At 41.3% G+C, this 20,408-nt stretch overlaps 1 protein-coding gene across 1 annotated transcript in view; it reads left to right on the forward strand.

The window, feature by feature from the left end:
- The window catches only part of PDILT (protein disulfide isomerase like, testis expressed), a 261,556-nt gene that overhangs the window by 191,468 nt on the left and 49,680 nt on the right, over positions 1-20,408 (forward strand). Inside the window, exon 7 of the mRNA XM_044089503.1 lies at positions 11,326-11,523. Coding sequence (XP_043945438.1) covers positions 11,326-11,523 — 198 coding nt within the window. The remainder of the gene's footprint in view (positions 1-11,325; positions 11,524-20,408) is intronic.

Genomic DNA, 20,408 nt, shown 5'->3' on the forward strand with positions numbered 1-20,408 from the left:
CAGGGTTGTGATAATGAGGAAAAGAGTGCATTCAGACAGCAGTGTAATGATAGGGCAGTATTCATAATCTCACCATATGCCCCACAGCAGGGTTGTGATAATGAGGAAAAGAGTGCATTCAGACACCAGTGTAATGATAGGGCAGTATTCATAATCTCACCATATGCCCCACAGCAGGGTTGTGATAATGAGGAAAAGAGTGCATTCAGACACCAGTGTAATGATAGGGCAGTATTCATAATCTCACCATATGCCCCACAGCAGGGTTGTGATAATGAGGAAAAGAGTGCATTCAGACAGCAGTGTAATGATAGGGCAGTATTCATAATCTCACCATATGCCCCACAGCAGGGTTGTGATAATGAGGAAAAGAGTGCATTCAGACAGCAGTGTAATGATAGGGCAGTATTCATAATCTCACCATATGCCCCACAGCAGGATTGTGATAATGAGGAAAAGAGTGCATTCAGACACCAGTGTAATGATAGGGCAGTATTCATAATCTCACCATATGCCCCACAGCAGGGTTGTGATAATGAGGAAAAGAGTGCATTCAGACACCAGTGTAATGATAGGGCAGTATTCATAATCTCACCATATGCCCCACAGCAGGGTTGTGATAATGAGGAAAAGAGTGCATTCAGACACCAGTGTAATGATAGGGCAGTATTCATAATCTCACCATATGCCCCACAGCAGGGTTGTGATAATGAGGAAAAGAGTGCATTCAGACAGCAGTGTAATGATAGGGCAGTATTCATAATCTCACCATATGCCCCACAGCAGGGTTGTGATAATGAGGAAAAGAGTGCATTCAGACACCAGTGTAATGATAGGGCAGTATTCATAATCTCACCATATGCCCCACAGCAGGGTTGTGATAATGAGGAAAAGAGTGCATTCAGACACCAGTGTAATGATAGGGCAGTATTCATAATCTCACCATATGCCCCACAGCAGGGTTGTGACAGTGAGGAAAACAGTGCATTCAGACACCAGTGTAATGATAGGGCAGTATTCATAATCTCACCCTATGCCCCACAGCAGGGTTGTGACAATGAGGAAAAGAGTGCATTCAGACAGCAGTGTAATGATAGGGCAGTATTCATAATCTCACCATATGCCCCACAGCAGGGTTGTGATAATGAGGAAAAGAGTGCATTCAGACAGCAGTGTAATGATAGGGCAGTATTCATAATCTCACCATATGCCCCACAGCAGGGTTGTGATAATGAGGAAAAGAGTGCATTCAGACACCAGTTTAATGATAGGGCAGTATTCATAATCTCACCCTATGCCCCACAGCAGGGTTGTGATAATGAGGAAAAGAGTGCATTCAGACACCAGTGTAATGATAGGGCAGTATTCATAATCTCACCCTATGCCCCACAGCAGGGTTGTGATAATGAGGAAAAGAGTGCATTCAGACACCAGTGTAATGATAGGGCAGTATTCATAATCTCACCCTATGCCCCACAGCAGGGTTGTGATAATGAGGAAAAGAGTGCATTCAGACACCAGTGTAATGATAGGGCAGTATTCATAATCTCACCATATGCCCCACAGCAGGGTTGTGATAATGAGGAAAAGAGTGCATTCAGACAGCAGTGTAATGATAGGGCAGTATTCATAATCTCACCATATGCCCCACAGCAGGGTTGTGATAATGAGGAAAAGAGTGCATTCAGACAGCAGTGTAATGATAGGGCAGTATTCATAATCTCACCATATGCCCCACAGCAGGGTTGTGACAATGAGGAAAAGAGTGCATTCAGACACCAGTGTAATGATAGGGCAGTATTCATAATCTCACCATATGCCCCACAGCAGGGATGTGATAATGAGGAAAAGAGTGCATTCAGACAGCAGTGTAATGATAGGGCAGTATTCATAATCTCACCATATGCCCCACAGCAGGGTTGTGATAATGAGGAAAAGAGTGCATTCAGACACCAGTGTAATGATAGGGCAGTATTCATAATCTCACCATATGCCCCACAGCAGGGTTGTGATAATGAGGAAAAGAGTGCATTCAGACAGCAGTGTAATGATAGGGCAGTATTCATAATCTCACCATATGCCCCACAGCAGGGTTGTGATAATGAGGAAAAGAGTGCATTCAGACAGCAGTGTAATGATAGGGCAGTATTCATAATCTCACCATATGCCCCACAGCAGGGTTGTGATAATGAGGAAAAGAGTGCATTCAGACAGCAGTGTAATGATAGGGCAGTATTCATAATCTCACCATATGCCCCACAGCAGGGTTGTGATAATGAGGAAAAGAGTGCATTCAGACAGCAGTGTAATGATAGGGCAGTATTCATAATCTCACCCTATGCCCCACAGCAGGGTTGTGATAATGAGGAAAAGAGTGCATTCAGACAGCAGTGTAATGATAGGGCAGTATTCATAATCTCACCATATGCCCCTCAGCAGGGTTGTGACAATGAGGAAAAGAGTGCATTCAGACAGCAGTGTAATGATAGGGCAGTATTCATAATCTCACCCTATGCCCCATAGCAGGGTTGTGATAATGAGGAAAAGAATGCATTCAGACAGCAGTGTAATGATAGGGCAGTATTCATAATCTCAGCCTATGCCCCACAGCAGGGTTGTGATAGTGAAGAAAAGAGTGAATTCTATCAGCAGTTGCAGGACCTACTAGATAAAGCAGGACAGTATGAATTGGTGTTGACAATGGGTGACTTGAATGCACATATCGAGACAGACAGAACAGGGTATGAGGACTGCCTCTGTCCACATGGGTGGGGCAACGGGAATAAAGAAGGAGAAGCCATTATAGACTTCTGTCTGGCAAATGGCTTGATAGTAGCCAACACATGGTCCAGAAAGAGAGACAGTCACAAAATCACATATAAAAGTGGTGAACATGCAACCCCAGGAGACTTCCTCCTAGTAAGGAAAGGACACTGGGGTAGAATCAGCGATTGCAAAGTCATCCCCAGCAAAACAGTTGGGCCAGAACATAAACCACTGGTTGCCACAATCAACTGTAAGCAGTGGTCAGAGAAAACTCTAAGGTCAACAGAGACCCAACTGAAGGCGTGGAAGCTGACTGGAGAGAAAGCACAACAGTTCAAGGAAGTACTCAGGGCTGTAGCACCTCAAGAAGGAGAGGAAATGGACTTGAATAAGAATGGCAGCACCTCAAAACAGCATGTGTAAGGGCTACAGAACAGATATGCGGCCCAGCCAGGTATGGAAATAAGGCATGTAAGGAAAGCTGGTGATGGAGTACAGTAGTCCAGGAAGTCATCAAAACAAAAGAGGAAAACACTGGAACAGGTTAACAGCTTCAAGTATCTAGGAAGGATGGTTGAAAAGAAAGGTCAAAGCTAGAATCAGAGAGGCTGCAGCCAAGTGGCACAGAGTGTTATCGGTAGTGTATGACAGAAGAATGCCAAAGAAGCTGAAAAGTAAGATGTACAAAACAGTGGTGTGACCAGTATTAAAACCTGGGCAGTAAAGACAATGCTATTGAAGAAGATGAAGTGCCTGAGATGGGTGGTAGGATGTATACTGTGGGACAGTCAAAGAAATTAAGACATCAGAGCAGAAGCCCAAGTAGCTTCAATTGCAGTAAAAGTCAAAGAGAACACATTGCAGTGGTTCAGGCACATGTGCAGGAAAAAAAGAAGACAATCTGGTGAAGAAGCTTTGGGACAGACAGGAAGAAGAGTGATGAGGAAACGAGGGCATCCAAGCAAAGACATGGTTAGATTGTGTGACAGTCAGGCATGTGTATCAGAGAAGGTAAGAGAGTGGCTGTGATTAAGGAGAGGTGGCAACAAGTGACATAACACCTGAACCCCATGTAGAAAACAGGAAAAGTGGGGTTGATGACAATGATGATTGCAGAGGCAAGTAGACATTAGGTATCACTGTGCGCTTCACCTTCACATGGAAAGTATTTATTCCGTCTTTAGTCAAAAGTGAAATATTCCCACCTGGGTAACAGCATGCTATTCCTGTGGTCATCACTAGTCACCACACTTTCTACTCTACCATTCCCATGGATTTTTGCTGGCCATTCATACAATGACCTTAGATGGGATTGGCAGAGAGGGTCAGTGTGGTATTGTTTAGAGATAATACCATGAAGTTACCTCTTAAAGGGGAAGTCAAACACCATATAAATAAAAGTACATCAGCTGTTCCTGTGAGATATTACATAGTCATGACTCCTGTCTACCTTTATACAGATTTTCAAATTACCCTCAGTCTGAGCCTTACCCATATTATCAGCCTATACACTGCTTGCTATTAAAGCACTCCCTTAGCAAATGTAAGTAATACAGCAGATAGTAACACCTTCCATCCCCAGGATGGGTGAGTTGCTATTGATTGCTCACTCCTACATTTTTCAATTGGCTTCTTCAGCACCTGAGTCACTTATAGGTCATTCATTAGTTGGGTCACAATCAGGGCTTCATCCATTTACTTAACAGCACTTGCCCATTCAATGTCTGTCTGATGTTTTCCCATTGCAACTTAACACATCCTGGACAAAGATAAAATAAATGTGAAAGAAATATGTGAGAAGGTCCTCTGTATGCAATATATAATGCAAGTATGGGGTTACGTTACTGGCTTAAATTTTAAGAAATTGTAAACCAATTTAAATTACTTGAAACACATGGGCACTGAGTCCACAAGCTGATGTAGAAAATACAGAAAAGGAATAATGCATTACTGTGCAAAAGTAGTGCTAGATATTTGGGCTGTGTGGTATAGCCTCATTCATTTTAAAAAGTCACTAGATATGAAGACTTTTTTGAGGAATAAGCCAGTATTAAAATATTAGTTTATAACCTCTGTAGTGTTTAAATTGCAGGCCAGATGGTGAGCTAAGGAGCTGTTAAATTGGTTATTCACTGTTGGAAGAAGACACTTATAGCACAGCTGGTTTTAAGTGTCTAACACATCTGCTCAGTTTACCAAACCTCATGTCACAGTAGTTTGGTCACAAAAGGTCTTAACTGGTAACAAGTACACACACTCTCTCTTAATGCACAATTTCCAGCTTGACACTATTAGCAAGTGTAACACCAAGGCACACCATTTTTTTTGCAGGATGCAACCTCCCACAACCCTCCCTTAAGTTTATTATTCTTCCTCCAAGGTGACTATACCTAGGAGCAAAAGTGATCACTTATATGCACCATAACCCGACTCTTTTTCTGGGGTCCAACAGCTTTGGACCACTCACAACTCACTAATATGCAAGATTTATAGACTGCTCTACCGGGATGAAACAAAACCTGAGCAAATGCCAACATGAAGTGTTATTTTTAAGCGACTGTGATTTAGGTTCAGGTGATCTGAGCAAGTAACTGCAACCTGTTTTTCATAATTTGATCTAATTGCATGCTTACTAAAACTGAAATGATTAACGGCTAGCAGATGCCTTCCTTTCAAAGACTAATTCTGATGTGCAGTGTCAGAGAGTCAGCTCTTTGCAGTACTTGTGCTGTATAAACACACTTCTCCGTGTTAGAAATGCTGCTGGTTAAACGTAGCACTTCAGCATATCACATGTACGTTTCACCTATCTCACATATCTGCAGATATGACCCATAACTGGACTATGTATATACAATCATTTGTTTGAATCTGACTTTACCACCCATTTTCAGCATTAACACAAGCATCAAAGATTATGAGAAGCACTGCATTACTATTTAGAATGTGTTCATTTATAATTTGTGTACACTCTGCCTCCCTACTTCACCACCAGGGGCATCTATACAAAATGCTTGATTCACCTTCAGCTGTATTTATTTACAGACATACCTAGGCAGGCATGCTTTCTAATTTCACTATACCTGATCAAACATTGGAATATTTTAATGTCCTTCCATTCCTATGCTGCCGTATTCATAACATGGGGAGGTGATCCTTGCCTAGCCAACCTTAATGTCCGGCTAGTATACCAAAGACTTAAGCTGCTGCAAGGTACGTGCAATGTTGCATATAGAGCAGCCAAGTGTCGGCCATAAAAGTGAAGCCTGCACATACCATCTTCAGAACTTTTCTGCCGCCGTCCAAACGACAGCTTCTAGTCATCCGTCTGATTGCTGAAAGTTTCTGTTCAATTGGAGAAAACCTTTTTTGCCTTTGCTGCTGCATGGTTGTTAGAGGTTAATGCCATCCAAGAAGGGCAAGTGCCACTGTGGAAGGCAGATTCCACACAAAGACAACCATAACCAGTGTCTTTTTTGTCTAGGGTCTGATCATGATTACATGGCCTGTGCCATCTGTCAGGTGTTCATCCTTAAAACTCTCCTCAGTCATCTGTCTGTCCTTAATATATACCTTGAAGAGCAGAGATTAAAGTGACTAGTGCTAGGTATGGAAGGTACTGCAGGTCTGTCGGGTGAGCCCCTGAAGAAAAAGGCAAAAAAGGTAAGGCCTGAATCTTCAGCTGCACCTCTGATCCTGGACATCCCACTCGAGGCCAGTGAAGGCCCAAAGGTACATACAGTGTCGGGTACTACTCCTTCACTGTGTACTGATCTAGAAGCCACTAGGGAGGCTTCCTACAGCATGTCCACAGAGGTATCACAGAAGTTTGATGTGGACAGTAAGGGGGGATCCACGGCTCGCTCCTTCTAACTTCCTGAGGTCTTGCTGACATCTGATCCAGAGCCCAGGCCTACGTCGGCCCTTCCTTCCCATTCTAGGGTAGGCCTTCCACTTAAGAGGAAACAAAAATAAAAACATGTGTTTACCAATCAGGAACCCTTTCCAGATGAATCACCCTCAAATGAATCCCTGGCTTACTCAACTCAGATTGACTCTTGTCTGTAATATGCCTTCCCTGTAGCGGATTCCAATGGTGGGGGGTCTCCAGATGAAGATATTACTTTTAGAGAAGCTATTTCCAAAATGAGGGATTTTTTCAAGTGAGAAAGCTCAGACGTTTCAGAGGTACAAAAGAAGTATTATGACCTCTTACAACTAGATTTCCATGCTCCTTCAGCCATCCCACCTGTCTTGCTAGCTTTTCAAGATGCCTTTCTTGCTCCATCTAAAAACCCTGATTCACAGTCTCCTGCTCCCAAAAGGCCAGACAGGTTCTATAAGGTCCCTGAGGACAGTAGTTACCTGTGCAAATGTCCTCTTGCAGACCTTGCTGTCTGCTGATAAAAACTACTAAATTACTGCCCTCAGATAAGGACAGTAAAATGATGGAGAGAATTGGAAAGAAGGTCTGCACCTCTTCCACTCTGGCTTTTAGGGACATTAATTATCAGGCACACATGTCCAGGTATGTCCTGGCCCTAATTTCACAGGCCTCCAAATTGCTGACAGATCTCTCAGACTCTGCAGCAAAATCCCAGCTTTCTTCCCTCTTGGGAGTGTCATCCCAGGTTACCAGGCATTCCATAAAATGCAGGTATGACACAGCAGAGGTGTCTGCAAGATCAGCAGCATCTGATTCTGTCCTCAGGAGATATTCCTGGCTGAGGTGGCAGCCTTTGCCGGAGGATTTCAAGGCAAAGATTATGGATGCACCACTAGGCAATACTGTCCTATTTGGATCTAATGCTGCAGCATTCTTTAAATCCTTTCAAAAGAAAGGAAAAGAACTTCAGGAGCTAAAACATATTTTTGTCTCCCCAGTTCCTATATTTCATAGGAACTACTCTTCTAGGCCAAATTTTGTAATCAGAATGACCCTTGCACCTTTTCAACATCACAAGAAGGCCACACGCAGGCAGATGCATCCTAGGTCTCAGCCACCCTCTGCTCAAAAGGCCCCCTTTCCAGGCAAGCCAGTTAGCCTGTGACTGCCTGGCAACATTCTCAAAAATATCCCTTTCCCAGCACCTTTCTCATTTCCTTTTAAACTGGACAAGCATTACCACACAGAAATGTGTCTTGTCTTTTATAGAAGAAGGTTACTACATGACTTGGAAAACAATTCCTCCCTTCATGGGAATTCACCAACCCCCAAAGGAACAGCTCCACCTTTTTTCTCAAGTCATTCAAAACTTGCAAACGCAAGGAACCATTCAGGAGGTTCCCACTTTGGAAAGAGGAAAAGGGTTCTATTCCAGGATGTTCTTAGTTCCCAGAAAATATGGCCCTTGGAGACCAATTCTAGGCTTGTCCCAACTCAGTTTATTCCTACAAGTACCCATCTTCAGGATGCTCACCCTGCAAATTATGTTCACACTCTGGCTATCTCAGACTTACTTGGTTTCCCACGACATAAAGGATGCATACCTTCACATTCCCACCCACCCTCTTTTCAGGAAATTCTTACATTTGTCTTTTGCTTCCTCTCATTTTCAGTTCTGTGCTTTGCCCTTTGGACTTTCTATGGCACCAAGGGTATTCACAAAGTGTTTGGCTCCTGCCATTCCTTTTTCAGACTCCATGGAATTCTTATTTACCCTTACATGGGCAACCTGCTCCTTCAAGCAGAATATCCAGTCTTCTTGCAACAGAACCTTCAAGCCACCATCTCCTTGTTCCTCAGTCTGGGATTCACCCTCAACTACAGCAGGTCTTCCCTTTCTCCTTCTCAGGACCAAGTTTTTCTAGGTTGCAGGATAAGGACAGACCTCATGATGGCATTCCTACCTTTGCAAAAGGTGCAGTCTTTGCAGACCTAATTCCTACAGTTGCTAACACTGCCCTCTCTGACTGCTTGGAAATTCATCAGGATGCTATGGTTCATGACTTTGGTTATACCAATGCTACCCCTAGCCAAACTCTACATAAGAAAATTCCAGTGGTACTTGGAAACACTCTGGTCCCAGCATACTCATCCTCTAGAATTTGTCTTTCCACTTCTGCCTTGCCTAAAGAAGGAACTGTTTTTGTGGATTCAACAAATTTCTCAGAATCCAGGACTTCCCCTGCAGCCTCTTCCTCCAATACAAGAAATGTTCATAGATGCTTCAGATCAGAGGTGGGGGGGGGGCATACTCTGGTGAGCCTAAATATCCAAGGCCTGTGGTCTCCCTCCATAAGGAAACAACACATCAACATCAAAGAGATGAGGGCTCTGATCCTGGCCCTTCAAGTCTTTAGGTCATCTCTTCTACCAGGTCCTTTGACGCTGTTCACAGACAACACCGTTCTCTGGTATGTGAACAAGCAGGGGGGAACAAAATCTTATCTACTTTGCAAGTTAGCAATCAAAGCCTGGGTGATTGCTCTGCAAGCAAAGGTAACTTTGACAGCTGTTTATATTCCATCAGCTCAAAATGTTCAGGCAGACACACTGAGCATATTCGTGACACAAGACGATGAATGGATGATCCACAGGGATGTGCTTCTAGACATTATTCACCAGTGGGCTACACCTCAAATAGAACTCTTTGCCTCCCCTATGAACAAACAACTTCCAAAATTCTGTGCCAGAATCCCACAACCTCTAGTTTGGAAGGTGGATGCCCTATCATTCTCCTGGAATGGGATGTTTCTTCTTTGCATTCCCCCCTTCTCCCTAATTCAGAAAGTCTTTCTGAAGATACAGAAGGACAAACCAAAAATCTTGTTGATGACCCCCTTTTGGGCAAGACAGCATTGATACCCTCTTCTTCAGCATTTAGCTAAGGGCAGTCATTACACGTTACCTCACAAGGTGGATCTACTCACACAAGACAAGGGATCTCCCATTCACTCACATTTGGCAGCACTGAACCTGACCTTGTGGGTGATAGGCTTCTGATTTTTTTAGACACCTTTTTCTGGGGACATGCTTCTAGTCCTGCAGGAGGAAACCTAATACAAGGAGATCCTACTTGTCCAAATGGAAGAGGTTCTCCAGCTGGTGTCTTAATAAGAGACTAGATCCATTTTCAGTGGATGTTCCCTTAGTCTTTTCTTACTTGTGTGAGCTCCTAAAGGCTGGACTGGCTTATTCTTCAGTTAAAGTCAATTTGTCAGCCATTTCTACATGTCTGCCTTTGACTCCCCCCTTAGCTTCTAGATTAGAGGTTAAACTTTTCTTAAAAGGTCTCCTTCATATCAGACCTCCCAGGAAATGTGTTCCTCCTCCCTGGGACCTACATTTTGTTTTGGAAGAGCTGACCCATACTCCCTTTGAGCCTTCTATCTCATCCTCCCTAAAATTCTGCACTTGGAAAACTGTTTTATTGGTAGCCATTACTTCTGTTAGGTGAGTTTTAGAACTCCAAGTTTTAATGCTTCGCAACCTTTTCTGATTTTTCACAAGGATAAGGTGTCCCTTCGTACCAACCCTTCCTTCATGCCTAAAGTGGTTAATGACTTGTCCCTTAATCAATCTAGTCATCTACCCACCTTTTTCCCTTCTCCCCAAAATACCGGTGAGAGGGTTCTGCACACTTTAGATGTACACAGACAACTCAGATTTTATCTGGACAAGATTAAATCCATTAGAAAGTCTGAGTAATTATTTGTTTCCTTTCATTTTAGGGTGCTGGGAAAACCTGTCTCTAAACAGACTATTTCAACTTGGATCTCAAAGGCAATTTCCTTTTGCTAGCTCTTTCAGGGGAAACTCTTTCTTCCTCTGTTAAGTCTCATTCTTCTAGAGCAGTGGCTTCCTCTGGAGCCTTCTTTAAAGGACTGGACACTGCTTCTGTCCTAGAAGCAGCTACTTGGTCCTCTGTCCATACCTTTACAAAACACTACAAACTGGATTCTATTTCCAGATCCAGAGCAGGAATTGCGAGAGCAATTCTACATGGCTTTGTAGAGACTTCCTTGCTCCTACCCCCCTTTCACTCATGAGCTTTGGTATTCTCCCTCATGTTATGAATACTGCAACTTGGGAATAGAAGAACATAGAATAGTTGTGTAAAACCTTACCATAACCATAGACATCCTTCTCTTCCATGTCGCAGTATTCTATCCTGCCCTCCTTCCCATTTGGTTCATGCTCTTCCTTGGATTATCCTTTTGCCTCTTATCCTTGGACTGGTAATCTAACTGGGGCATTCAGTTCTGAGGATGGTATGTGCAGACATCACATTTATGGCCAATGCTCGGCTGCTCTATGTGCAATGTCGCACATACCTTGCAGTAGCTTAAGTCTTTGGTATACTGGCCAGATGTTTGGGTCACCTAGGTGGGAAATCCCCCATGTTATGAATACTGCAACAAGGAAGAGAAGGACATCTATGGTTATGGTAAGATTTTACACGACTGTTCTTTCCACTTAATTTTACTGCTTTAGCAGCAGCTTACACAGCATGGATTTGTTTCTAATTATCATGAAACGATAAAGTTTAAAAAGATGTGTGACACATATGAAACATGATAAATTTTGTCTTTTCTTTTATGTTTCCCCATAAGCAGATATTGTTTATAGTTGCTAATACTGATGAAAGTAGGAATGGACGAATGTCTGAGTTTTTTCGCGTGCATCATGCTGACATTCCTGGAGTTCGAATGTTTAATGTGACCAGCTCTTTTAAATATCGAATGCCTGCAGATGAAATCACATTTGAAAATGTCAAGACATTTTGTGAGAGTTATCTAAATGGAAAAATAAAGGTATATATTTACATTTTACTTTTATAGTTCTGCAATTTAAAACTTACTTGATCATTTAATTTTTACTATTCTACTAATTTATGACTTCCTGTGTACACAGATTTACAGTTCAAATTATTAGCCTGATGGAGTAGAGGTAGGACATGCTACTAGCACTACCAATGACCAACAGTCTGGAATAGACTTGGGCCACTAGATAGGCTGAACAAAGGGGATAGGATGAAGCAGCCAATGTTCAGCTGTCCTATCCCTTGGGAAAAGGTTTGAAGAACCAATGCCTGTGCATTCTCTGGTGGAGACCAGGAGCCTCACAGGTCATCTAAGGAAAAACAGGGGATGGTAGCCAGTCCCTCAGCTAGGGAACATGATTAACCTCTGGAAAATGATGGCTCCTGACTCCACACTCACAACTCTCCATAGGATCCATCATTTCCTGGTGCTAAAACATTGTGTGATACAATAAAGTTGACTTCTCAAGAAGTCAGGATGCTCGCATAGCATAGGGTCATGTCCAGAGGTACCCAAAAGCATCCACTTGGAGATCTTGTGAGTGTAGAAACTAGGAGGAAACAGCCATAATCAGTGGAGGGGCGTGGAGAAACAAAAAAAAAAAGATTTGTAGTTCAAATTATGTATTCACATATAAGATTTCTCAAAATATAGACATAAAGCCAATTTTGAGAACATTAGTGGTAAACAGATGTTGTGTCTCTTTTATCATTTAAAATGTGAACCAATACAAAGCCGCACAGGACATCAGAAGACACATAGCCAATGCCATCATTTAGGGATGATAGTTTTTTTTTTTTTTTTTTGTCTACCTGAGTATGTATTATACCAGATTAAAAAAAATGTGTGAAGAGTTTTAGCTAAATTTGCTAAGATTCACTCAGAAACTTTCTGCATTGTACATTCCTGAATTCTCTCCAAGGCCAGTGGTTCACACTGGAGCCCACTGCTCAAGACATATTGCATAGTACACCTGTGTACCCTTACACTGGACTTGGCAGGTGCACACCCTCAGCTAGGACACCAGTGGTATTACCTGTGAAGCATGCCTATAACTCTGAATGGATTTTGTTTTTTATTTTCGTTGTCATTTTTATCTTGTACCCTACCAGTCATCAAGCCACCCCCAACAGGACTTGACCCTATTTGTTCCTTAGGGTTGGAGAGTCCTCCCTCAGATTCCCTGAGTTGAGACCTGGGTGGAGGAACTGTCATCCAGGTAGACATTAGGATTTTTGATGCTCTCCCTGACATCCAGCAATGGCAGCATTTATGCATGCATGTCATAACACCTGTCCTTGGGTGGTGATTTGGACACTTATATCACCATAGAGGACTACCTCTGCCTCTCTTTCTGTATGTGATGTGCTCCCCGATGTGTGGCTTGAGTGGTCATGCCCACTTTGTCCCTGCATTGGCGCACAACTTCATCTATATCTTCCAGCAGAGTTTGTGCTAGGAAGCAATGGCCTAGAATGGCCATGAATCATCCCTCCCTCCCAGAAATGGCACTCTTCATCTTAGCCTCTGTCAGTGAAACCCGTGTCATCTGGGTCATAGTCAGAGATTTTTCCCTCTACTCCATTAGCAAGAGACAGCCATGAATACATTTTGTGCTATTTATGTACAGGTTATGAAGGGAGACATTGCCTTATTTGTTCCTTATAAGCATATGCTGTCACACAGTTACACCCTACTGTATACCCTTGTGCAATAATGAACCCACCAATATATTGTGCAATATGTATATAGCTAAGTGCCCAGCTGTGCATGCTGCTGTGTACCCCACTACTGTAATAAACAGCTGTGCATGCTGCTGTGTACCCCACTACTGTAATAAACACTGTGCATGCTGCAGTGCACCCCACCACTGTAATAAACCAACCAGTGCATTGTGCAGTGTGAGTATGTGCAGGTGCACAGCTATGCCCTCCTGCATATCCTGTAGAGTAATGCACCTACCAGTGTTTTGTGCAGTATGGATATGCCTAAATGTCCAACTGTGCACTCCTCTGTGTATCCCAGTGCAGTAAAGAACCAACCAGTTTATTGCATTGTACAGTATGAGCATACACTGCACAATGTACAGCTGTGCACATCCAAGTACAGTAATAATCCCACCAGTACATTGTGCAGTATGCACACCTCTCAACTGTACAGATTTTATTTAGCAGAATGTCCAGATTTTTGCCTCATTTTTTTATCTGTTTTTCATAAAATGGGGGTTTTATGACAAATTAGTGGCAAATCATTAATGAAGTTAGAAAATGACAGACACTTGAGTTTCAGACTTCATACCCTTCAGAAAATTCATGCTAATGCAAAACCTGTTAGTCTATCAACTTTCTTACTTTGTAAGAGCAATATTTAAAAATTGTCCCTATTTTGGGCCTTTGTCCCACTTTTATATATGGCTTTGTCCAGATTTCTTGATCTAAGAGGTTAAGAGGTATGGCAGTATGGTTATCTGTTGGTAAACAATAGCATCTTTCGATGCACTCCAGCATATTTGTATGCACTCCTGAGTACCTTGTATGCTTTTAGAATGTGTGGAAGCATAGCTTTACCTTAATACATGCACTCCTTCTGTTGCATATACACTCCACAACCCCCACAACACACACACACACTGCCCTACTTCACTGTAGTTCTCAGTGAATTACTGGGATAAATGACGCACACTGCTGTTGCACTGTGTGTGTTACTCACTTTCATTGGGGAGTACACTGTGGACCAGCTGACAGACTCGCACTTCTCTGAACTGTATATCAGTTTATTTTCGTTGTGTTCACAATATGAAAGTGACTAAATCTTATCTGCAGAGTGTTTTGATTTTTATTTTTGAAAAAAATGGTTACAGCCCTTGTAACTGAAATGAAAATGTTTGTTTAAATGCTACAGTTTTATTTCTCACACAAAACATTTACAAACAAATACTGTCATGAATATTACCAAGAGCTTATTCACTTGATTCCTTAAACAGTAGAACTGATTCTTCATAACTTGGTCAACAAAACCTTCATCTAAGCATAGAATGTAAACTTACATTAAACAAGACTAGAAGAACTACATAAAAGAATGTAAACTTACATTAAACAAGACTACATTAAAGAATGTAAACTTACATTAAACAAGACTAGAAGAACTGCATTAAAAAGCCCTTCCTTGTTGATCACACTGTTCTTATGTACATGAACTGTTTACAGTTTTTGTTAAAAATGTTTGTTGATTGGTGCTCAAAAATTGTTGTGCATTGCCCCATTTGTCTAACACATATATATTTTTTTCTGACAGTTTGAAAATATAATGTCTAGTTTTTCTTTTCTTTTCTTTTTTTCTGTTACTGTGCCTAAAGAATATTAGCAGAAGTCCATTTTGGCCGTGGAATTCAGCACAATCTTGAATTCATGCATTCTGGCATTCTATGGTACCCCTTGCACAGTACATATACTACATCTTTTTGTGTGGGTGTTGTGTGTGTATGTGTGCACGTGTGTGTCTGCTGCCATCCACCCTTATCCACCATTAACTCATCCATTCCTCTCCTCTGAGGACTGCTGAAGTTCTGCCATAGTCATTTCAGCAAGTTGGCCCTCCATCCATCTTCTACATCACAGGTGTCATGGAGATCTGGTGTTCCTGTCTGGGGTCACTCAAAGGACTCTGTTTGCTGGTGGAGGACTAGGCTTTGGAGCTGAACTAGGTGCACCATCCCACATATGTCAGGGATGGGCCAGAGTGGTATTTCCTTATGTCAGTAGCTCTTTGTTGTGGCATGCCACTGCTGTGAGCTCAGAGATGTTGAACATTGCTTCATCTCCCCAACTACATTTGGGCAGCAGCTATGAACATATCCCATACGAGGTATGTCTGCTTACATTTTGTGCCTGCATTGTTATCTATACTAAAATTGCAGCACATGCAAGTGGGATTATCACATATTAACAGTGTTATACACAAGTGCTACAGTTATTGAGTCCTAAACTGTAGAACAGGGCATTCCTGATGTCAATGTAGCATCAGAGTCTGATGATAATCCCAGACAAAACACAGCACAGTTTGAGGACAGTGTGCTACTCTTGGTGATGGTACTTGTAGAGGGCATGTAACAAGCTACATGCACTGATATAGTTCAGCTGCCTGTGGAACCTGGTCCTAATTTTCAATGGAAGGATAGGACATGCCGGCACCATTACACAGGGAACACAATCATTCCCTGTCCATTGTCAGCTGTGGACACTGGTACCATCAATGAGTATGGGGACAGGGGTCAGGAGCTTGGGCCAGTTTCCATCAAAGCCGTGGCTCACACTGGCTACTCGAACTAGGTGTCACAATGGGCATTACACAACAGATGTGCAAGGTAGTTATCGAAGCACAGGAAGATGCCATCACTGTCATGGCTGAGATGCTAGGTGTACTGCACAACATGCATGACAACATATGTTTAGGTGTGCAATGCCTAGCTCAACTGATTGGCATGTTGGACAGATATCTGGGTGCCTTCTCACCCTCTAAGGGAAGTCAGTTGCTACATACTGGGACTATAAGCATTCCTGTGCCCATCACTCATCATCCATTGTAAGAATACCACACAGGACAGGTAGAACAGGATCACAGCCTTCTCACCTACTACCAGTGTTAATCTGGGACAGCCTGCCATGGCCACCCATGCAGAAGCAGTTTACATGGTGATCCTGTGCTTGGTAAAACCAGGGGGTTGTAATAATGTAGGTCAAATTCATCTTTTCTGGCAGCTGTTGGTGCCCATGCGATTCTTCAGAAAGGACGCCCCCATGGATGGGGACATTCACAGTCTGAGTCATTCCCACCTGGGGCCCACAAAACCTGTCTCAGCTACATGCACACAGTGCAATACTATCTGCAAGGTAGTATGCCCCCCCCCCCGTAAATCCATACTGAGCATGTACCCTCTACTTTGGGCACTTATTCCCCTCAGGAAGCACCAGTCACTGCCCTGTCTATCCAGCTCACCATGATCACTCAGCCATGTTACTCACTACTTCATCATTGGTATCCCCCTTGTCAGCACTGTGTCCTTACCCACCTGTGCAGATGAAGACAACTGAGCTCTTATTCTGTGTGCTTTGTTACATGGATAACTAATATATGACACACAGCACAACCAGTCCACATGCTACTGTGTAACAAATTAAATGGGTAGTTAGCAATACAACATCTGAAGTGAAAAATGGTACAAAGGCATCTGTGCCTCAGTTAAAAAAGAAAATATATTATATCACAAATCCAAGTAAAGAAAGTTGTATCTGTTTTGTACTTTGCTGCATTAAAACAATAGAGATGATGTGACAGAAAATATAAAATACATTTAAGCAAATACAGCACATTTCACCAACATTCATGATAAAAAGCACCTATCTTACTACTGCAGAAGGTGGTGAATAGCAAAAGTAGTTTAGATGTCTGTTAAAAGCTCTTTGAATAACTCCTGAATTACAGTGATATCTGGGACACCTCAGGAAGGGTGTGAGAGAAGATGATGTCAGCTCTTAAAAAACTATGAATGGGCAGCCGAAGAAAAATCTGCTGTTCAGCAGCTTGATTTTGTTGTGGATTTACAAATATTCTTAACAGGTAAGAGCAGCTTTAAGAATACTAATCAGAATAATTCAGGCAAAAATGTGAAAAAACAAAAAAATGCAGTAGAAAAACTGAAGTGCAAGTCCACCAATAATCACAAGGAACTTCAGTGATAGTACCAGAGCCAATAAAGGCTGCCACATGAAAATTTAACTTTTTATTCCACACATAAAAAGACAGGATTGAGCGCTTTCATTTCCTAACCGGAAACTTCATCAGAATCGTTTTACTAGTTGCGTTACATCCTGTTTAAAGACCCAGCACCTTGCCTATTGGCTGTAACTAGTTTCCATAACTTAAATCTCATTTTTTCCAACACTTTACTGCGCAGTATTGTGAAAAAAAAATTCTAATATTATTGCTATTAAGTTCAAGTAAGTTCAAATAATTCTCCAGTCTGTACGTGTCATAAAAAATGTTATATAAAGTCTTCAAAGTTAAAAAAAAATATATTGTAACAAGTAATTTAAAAAACCTTGATAAAATTCTTGCATGCAGTTTTACATAAACAATATATATATATATATATATATATATATATATATATATATATATATATATATATATATATATATATATATATATATATATGGGTCTACTTCTTTTGACCTAACTTTCATTTGCCTGACACTCATTTGCCTGACCCCATTTGACTGAAATTTCATTTGCCCGACACTTCATTTGACTGACAAGTATTATTAGCAAGAAAATGGAATATGCCCCCTTCCCCACTGTAGTGCAACCCTGGAGTTAGAATATATAGTTAGGGGGGGTGTGGGGGGCATATGATATTGTTAACTTTTGATGTAATATTGCTTAGTAAAAGAAAAGTAAGTGGGGGGCTTTGCCCCCACACCCCCCATTGTGGGGGGCTGTGCCCCCACCCCCCTAACTATATATTCTAACTCCAGGGTCGCACTACAGTGGGGAAGGGGGCATATTCCATTTTCTTGCTAATAATACTTGTCAGTCAAATGAAGTGTCGGGCAAATGAAGTGTCAGGCAAATGGGTGTTAGGTCAAAAGAAGTAGACCCATATATATATATATATATATATATATATATATATATATATATATATATACATATATATATATATATATATATATATATATATATATATATATATATATAGTGTCACACAGCTCTTAAAAATACTTGATTCCCCTCAGTATTTGTTTACTCTCAGTTTTAATATTTGTTTGCTCTCATTTTTAACGCTGGAAGCAAGGAAACATGGTCATTGAGCCCTGGGGGTAGACAAGCATCCATTTGTAATTGCCATATTAATTCTCTCAGCTCCAATTTGGTCTCCCAATCTCCCCATCTGTCTCTTTGTAAGACCTGCTCTATAATCCAAAACTTAAAATCTGCTTTAGTACATATTACGGTATGTCTATAAAGCGCATTTGTTTCTTTTTTTCTGTTAATTTCATAAGTGTGCTCTTATATTCTCTGTCTTAATGTACGTTCTGTTTTCCTATATAATATGAACCACATCCTTTACAGTGTGCTAAGTATATCACTCCTTTCGTATAACAGTTATAGTATCCCTTTGAGTGGAAAATAGTCTTTGGTTTATCTATTATTAGTCCCTTTTGGTTATATACAAAGGGATACTGGGGACATCTCCCACATCTGTATGTTCCTCCTTTTCCTTTTCCATGTGCCCTCTTTTCCTTCTCAAAAATATCTTTCAAATTAGGATTCTTTCTATATCCAAATCTTAAGGACCTAAAAAACACCTTTGGCTTGTTAGGCATAATTGAAAACATTCTCCAGTTTTTTTGTATTATGTTTTTTATCCCTTTAGTGTCCTGATTGTATGTCAATATCATATAAAATTCTTCATCATCCCTTTTCTTGAGTACCTGATTCATCACCTGTTTCTAGTCCATCATTTTGTTCTTTTTGAATTCTTAGTAAAGGCTTATATTTACTTCTCCAACCCCCTTTAATGTCTTCCTTAGCTCTCATACTAATATTTTTGGGGTAGCCTCTTTCACTAAATAGTTCCTCAATATAATCAAGTTCTTTATTCATATCTATTCATATGGGTTGCCCTAATCATTTGTCCCTTTACTATATTGTGTAGCATAAATAGGAGTTCCATACCCCACAGTTATGAATCTCTTAGATATTCGTAAGTCAAGGAGTACGAGAAATACAAGATTGTATGTGACTTAAACAGAACATGCTGGAGAGACAGATAAGTGTCTCAGAGACTGCTCCTCCTATGGAACATGCTTCCCATCCATGTGAAGCTGAATTAGTCTTTTACACCAGTGGATGGGGAATAGGAAATTTACACTTGGCCTGGCACCTGTTTCCCTTATGGATAGAGGTAGCTTATAAATGCCTGGCCTTCAATGTCCTGCTTGGATACAGAACATCATTATTCATTCAGGAAAACTTGACTAGCAAGACACCCCTGGTTCATTAGGAGTAACAAACTAGTGGGAGGTTGGCATAATGGTTAAGGTGTTTACCTTGCAAACACAAGGTGCAGGGTTTGATACTTACATGGGGTAATTGGCTAGGGTTTAAATGGCCCAGAAGGACAGTTAACCTAGTACTTATCTAGGAACCTATGAACCTATTAGCCTAGTAACAGTCGATTGCATACTATATTGCCATTAGTATGCAATCTCACTTACCCTATATATGATGTTCAAGGAGAAGTAGGGCAACAGATGTGTAACATATGCCAGCACAGTTAGCTGGAATTTTGTAACGAATTACATGTCGTTTGTATATCAAACTGATTTGTACAGATGGTTGTGTTGAAAATGTATTTATAAAGTTGCTTGTGTTAAAAATGTATCAACAGTGGGTCCTGATTGTATTGTAACTGAATTAAATGTATAGGTTTTAACAGAGGATACTGGAAGAGAAGAGGTTAATCACAGTCCAGCTGCATCCGAAAATACTGGGTGTATCCATTTTTGTTCCAAGTGAATGTCTTTCTCCAGTGTCAGGGGTAAGGTTTCAGGCTCCTTGATAACTGGCCCAAAGTGTGGATGTCACATATTGGTGGCAGTGATGGGATATTAATTGAACTTCTGTAGCCGGTAGGCAGTTGTCACTGAAGGTGGGCGTACTCTCAAGGTAAACATACAGAGTTTCATTTCACAACAGTTTTATTTATTTTTTTTGTTATTTTAGTCAGAGAAAGCAGGCAAAGATGACAGCAGAGGATTATGGCAAGCTGACAAATAACCAGTTGGCTAAGGTGTGTGAAGCCAAAGGAATGG

This window comes from Protopterus annectens, chromosome 12.part0, assembly GCF_019279795.1.
Source record: "Protopterus annectens isolate FY-2018-M chromosome 12.part0, PAN1.0, whole genome shotgun sequence".
NCBI lineage: Eukaryota > Metazoa > Chordata > Ceratodontiformes > Protopteridae > Protopterus > Protopterus annectens.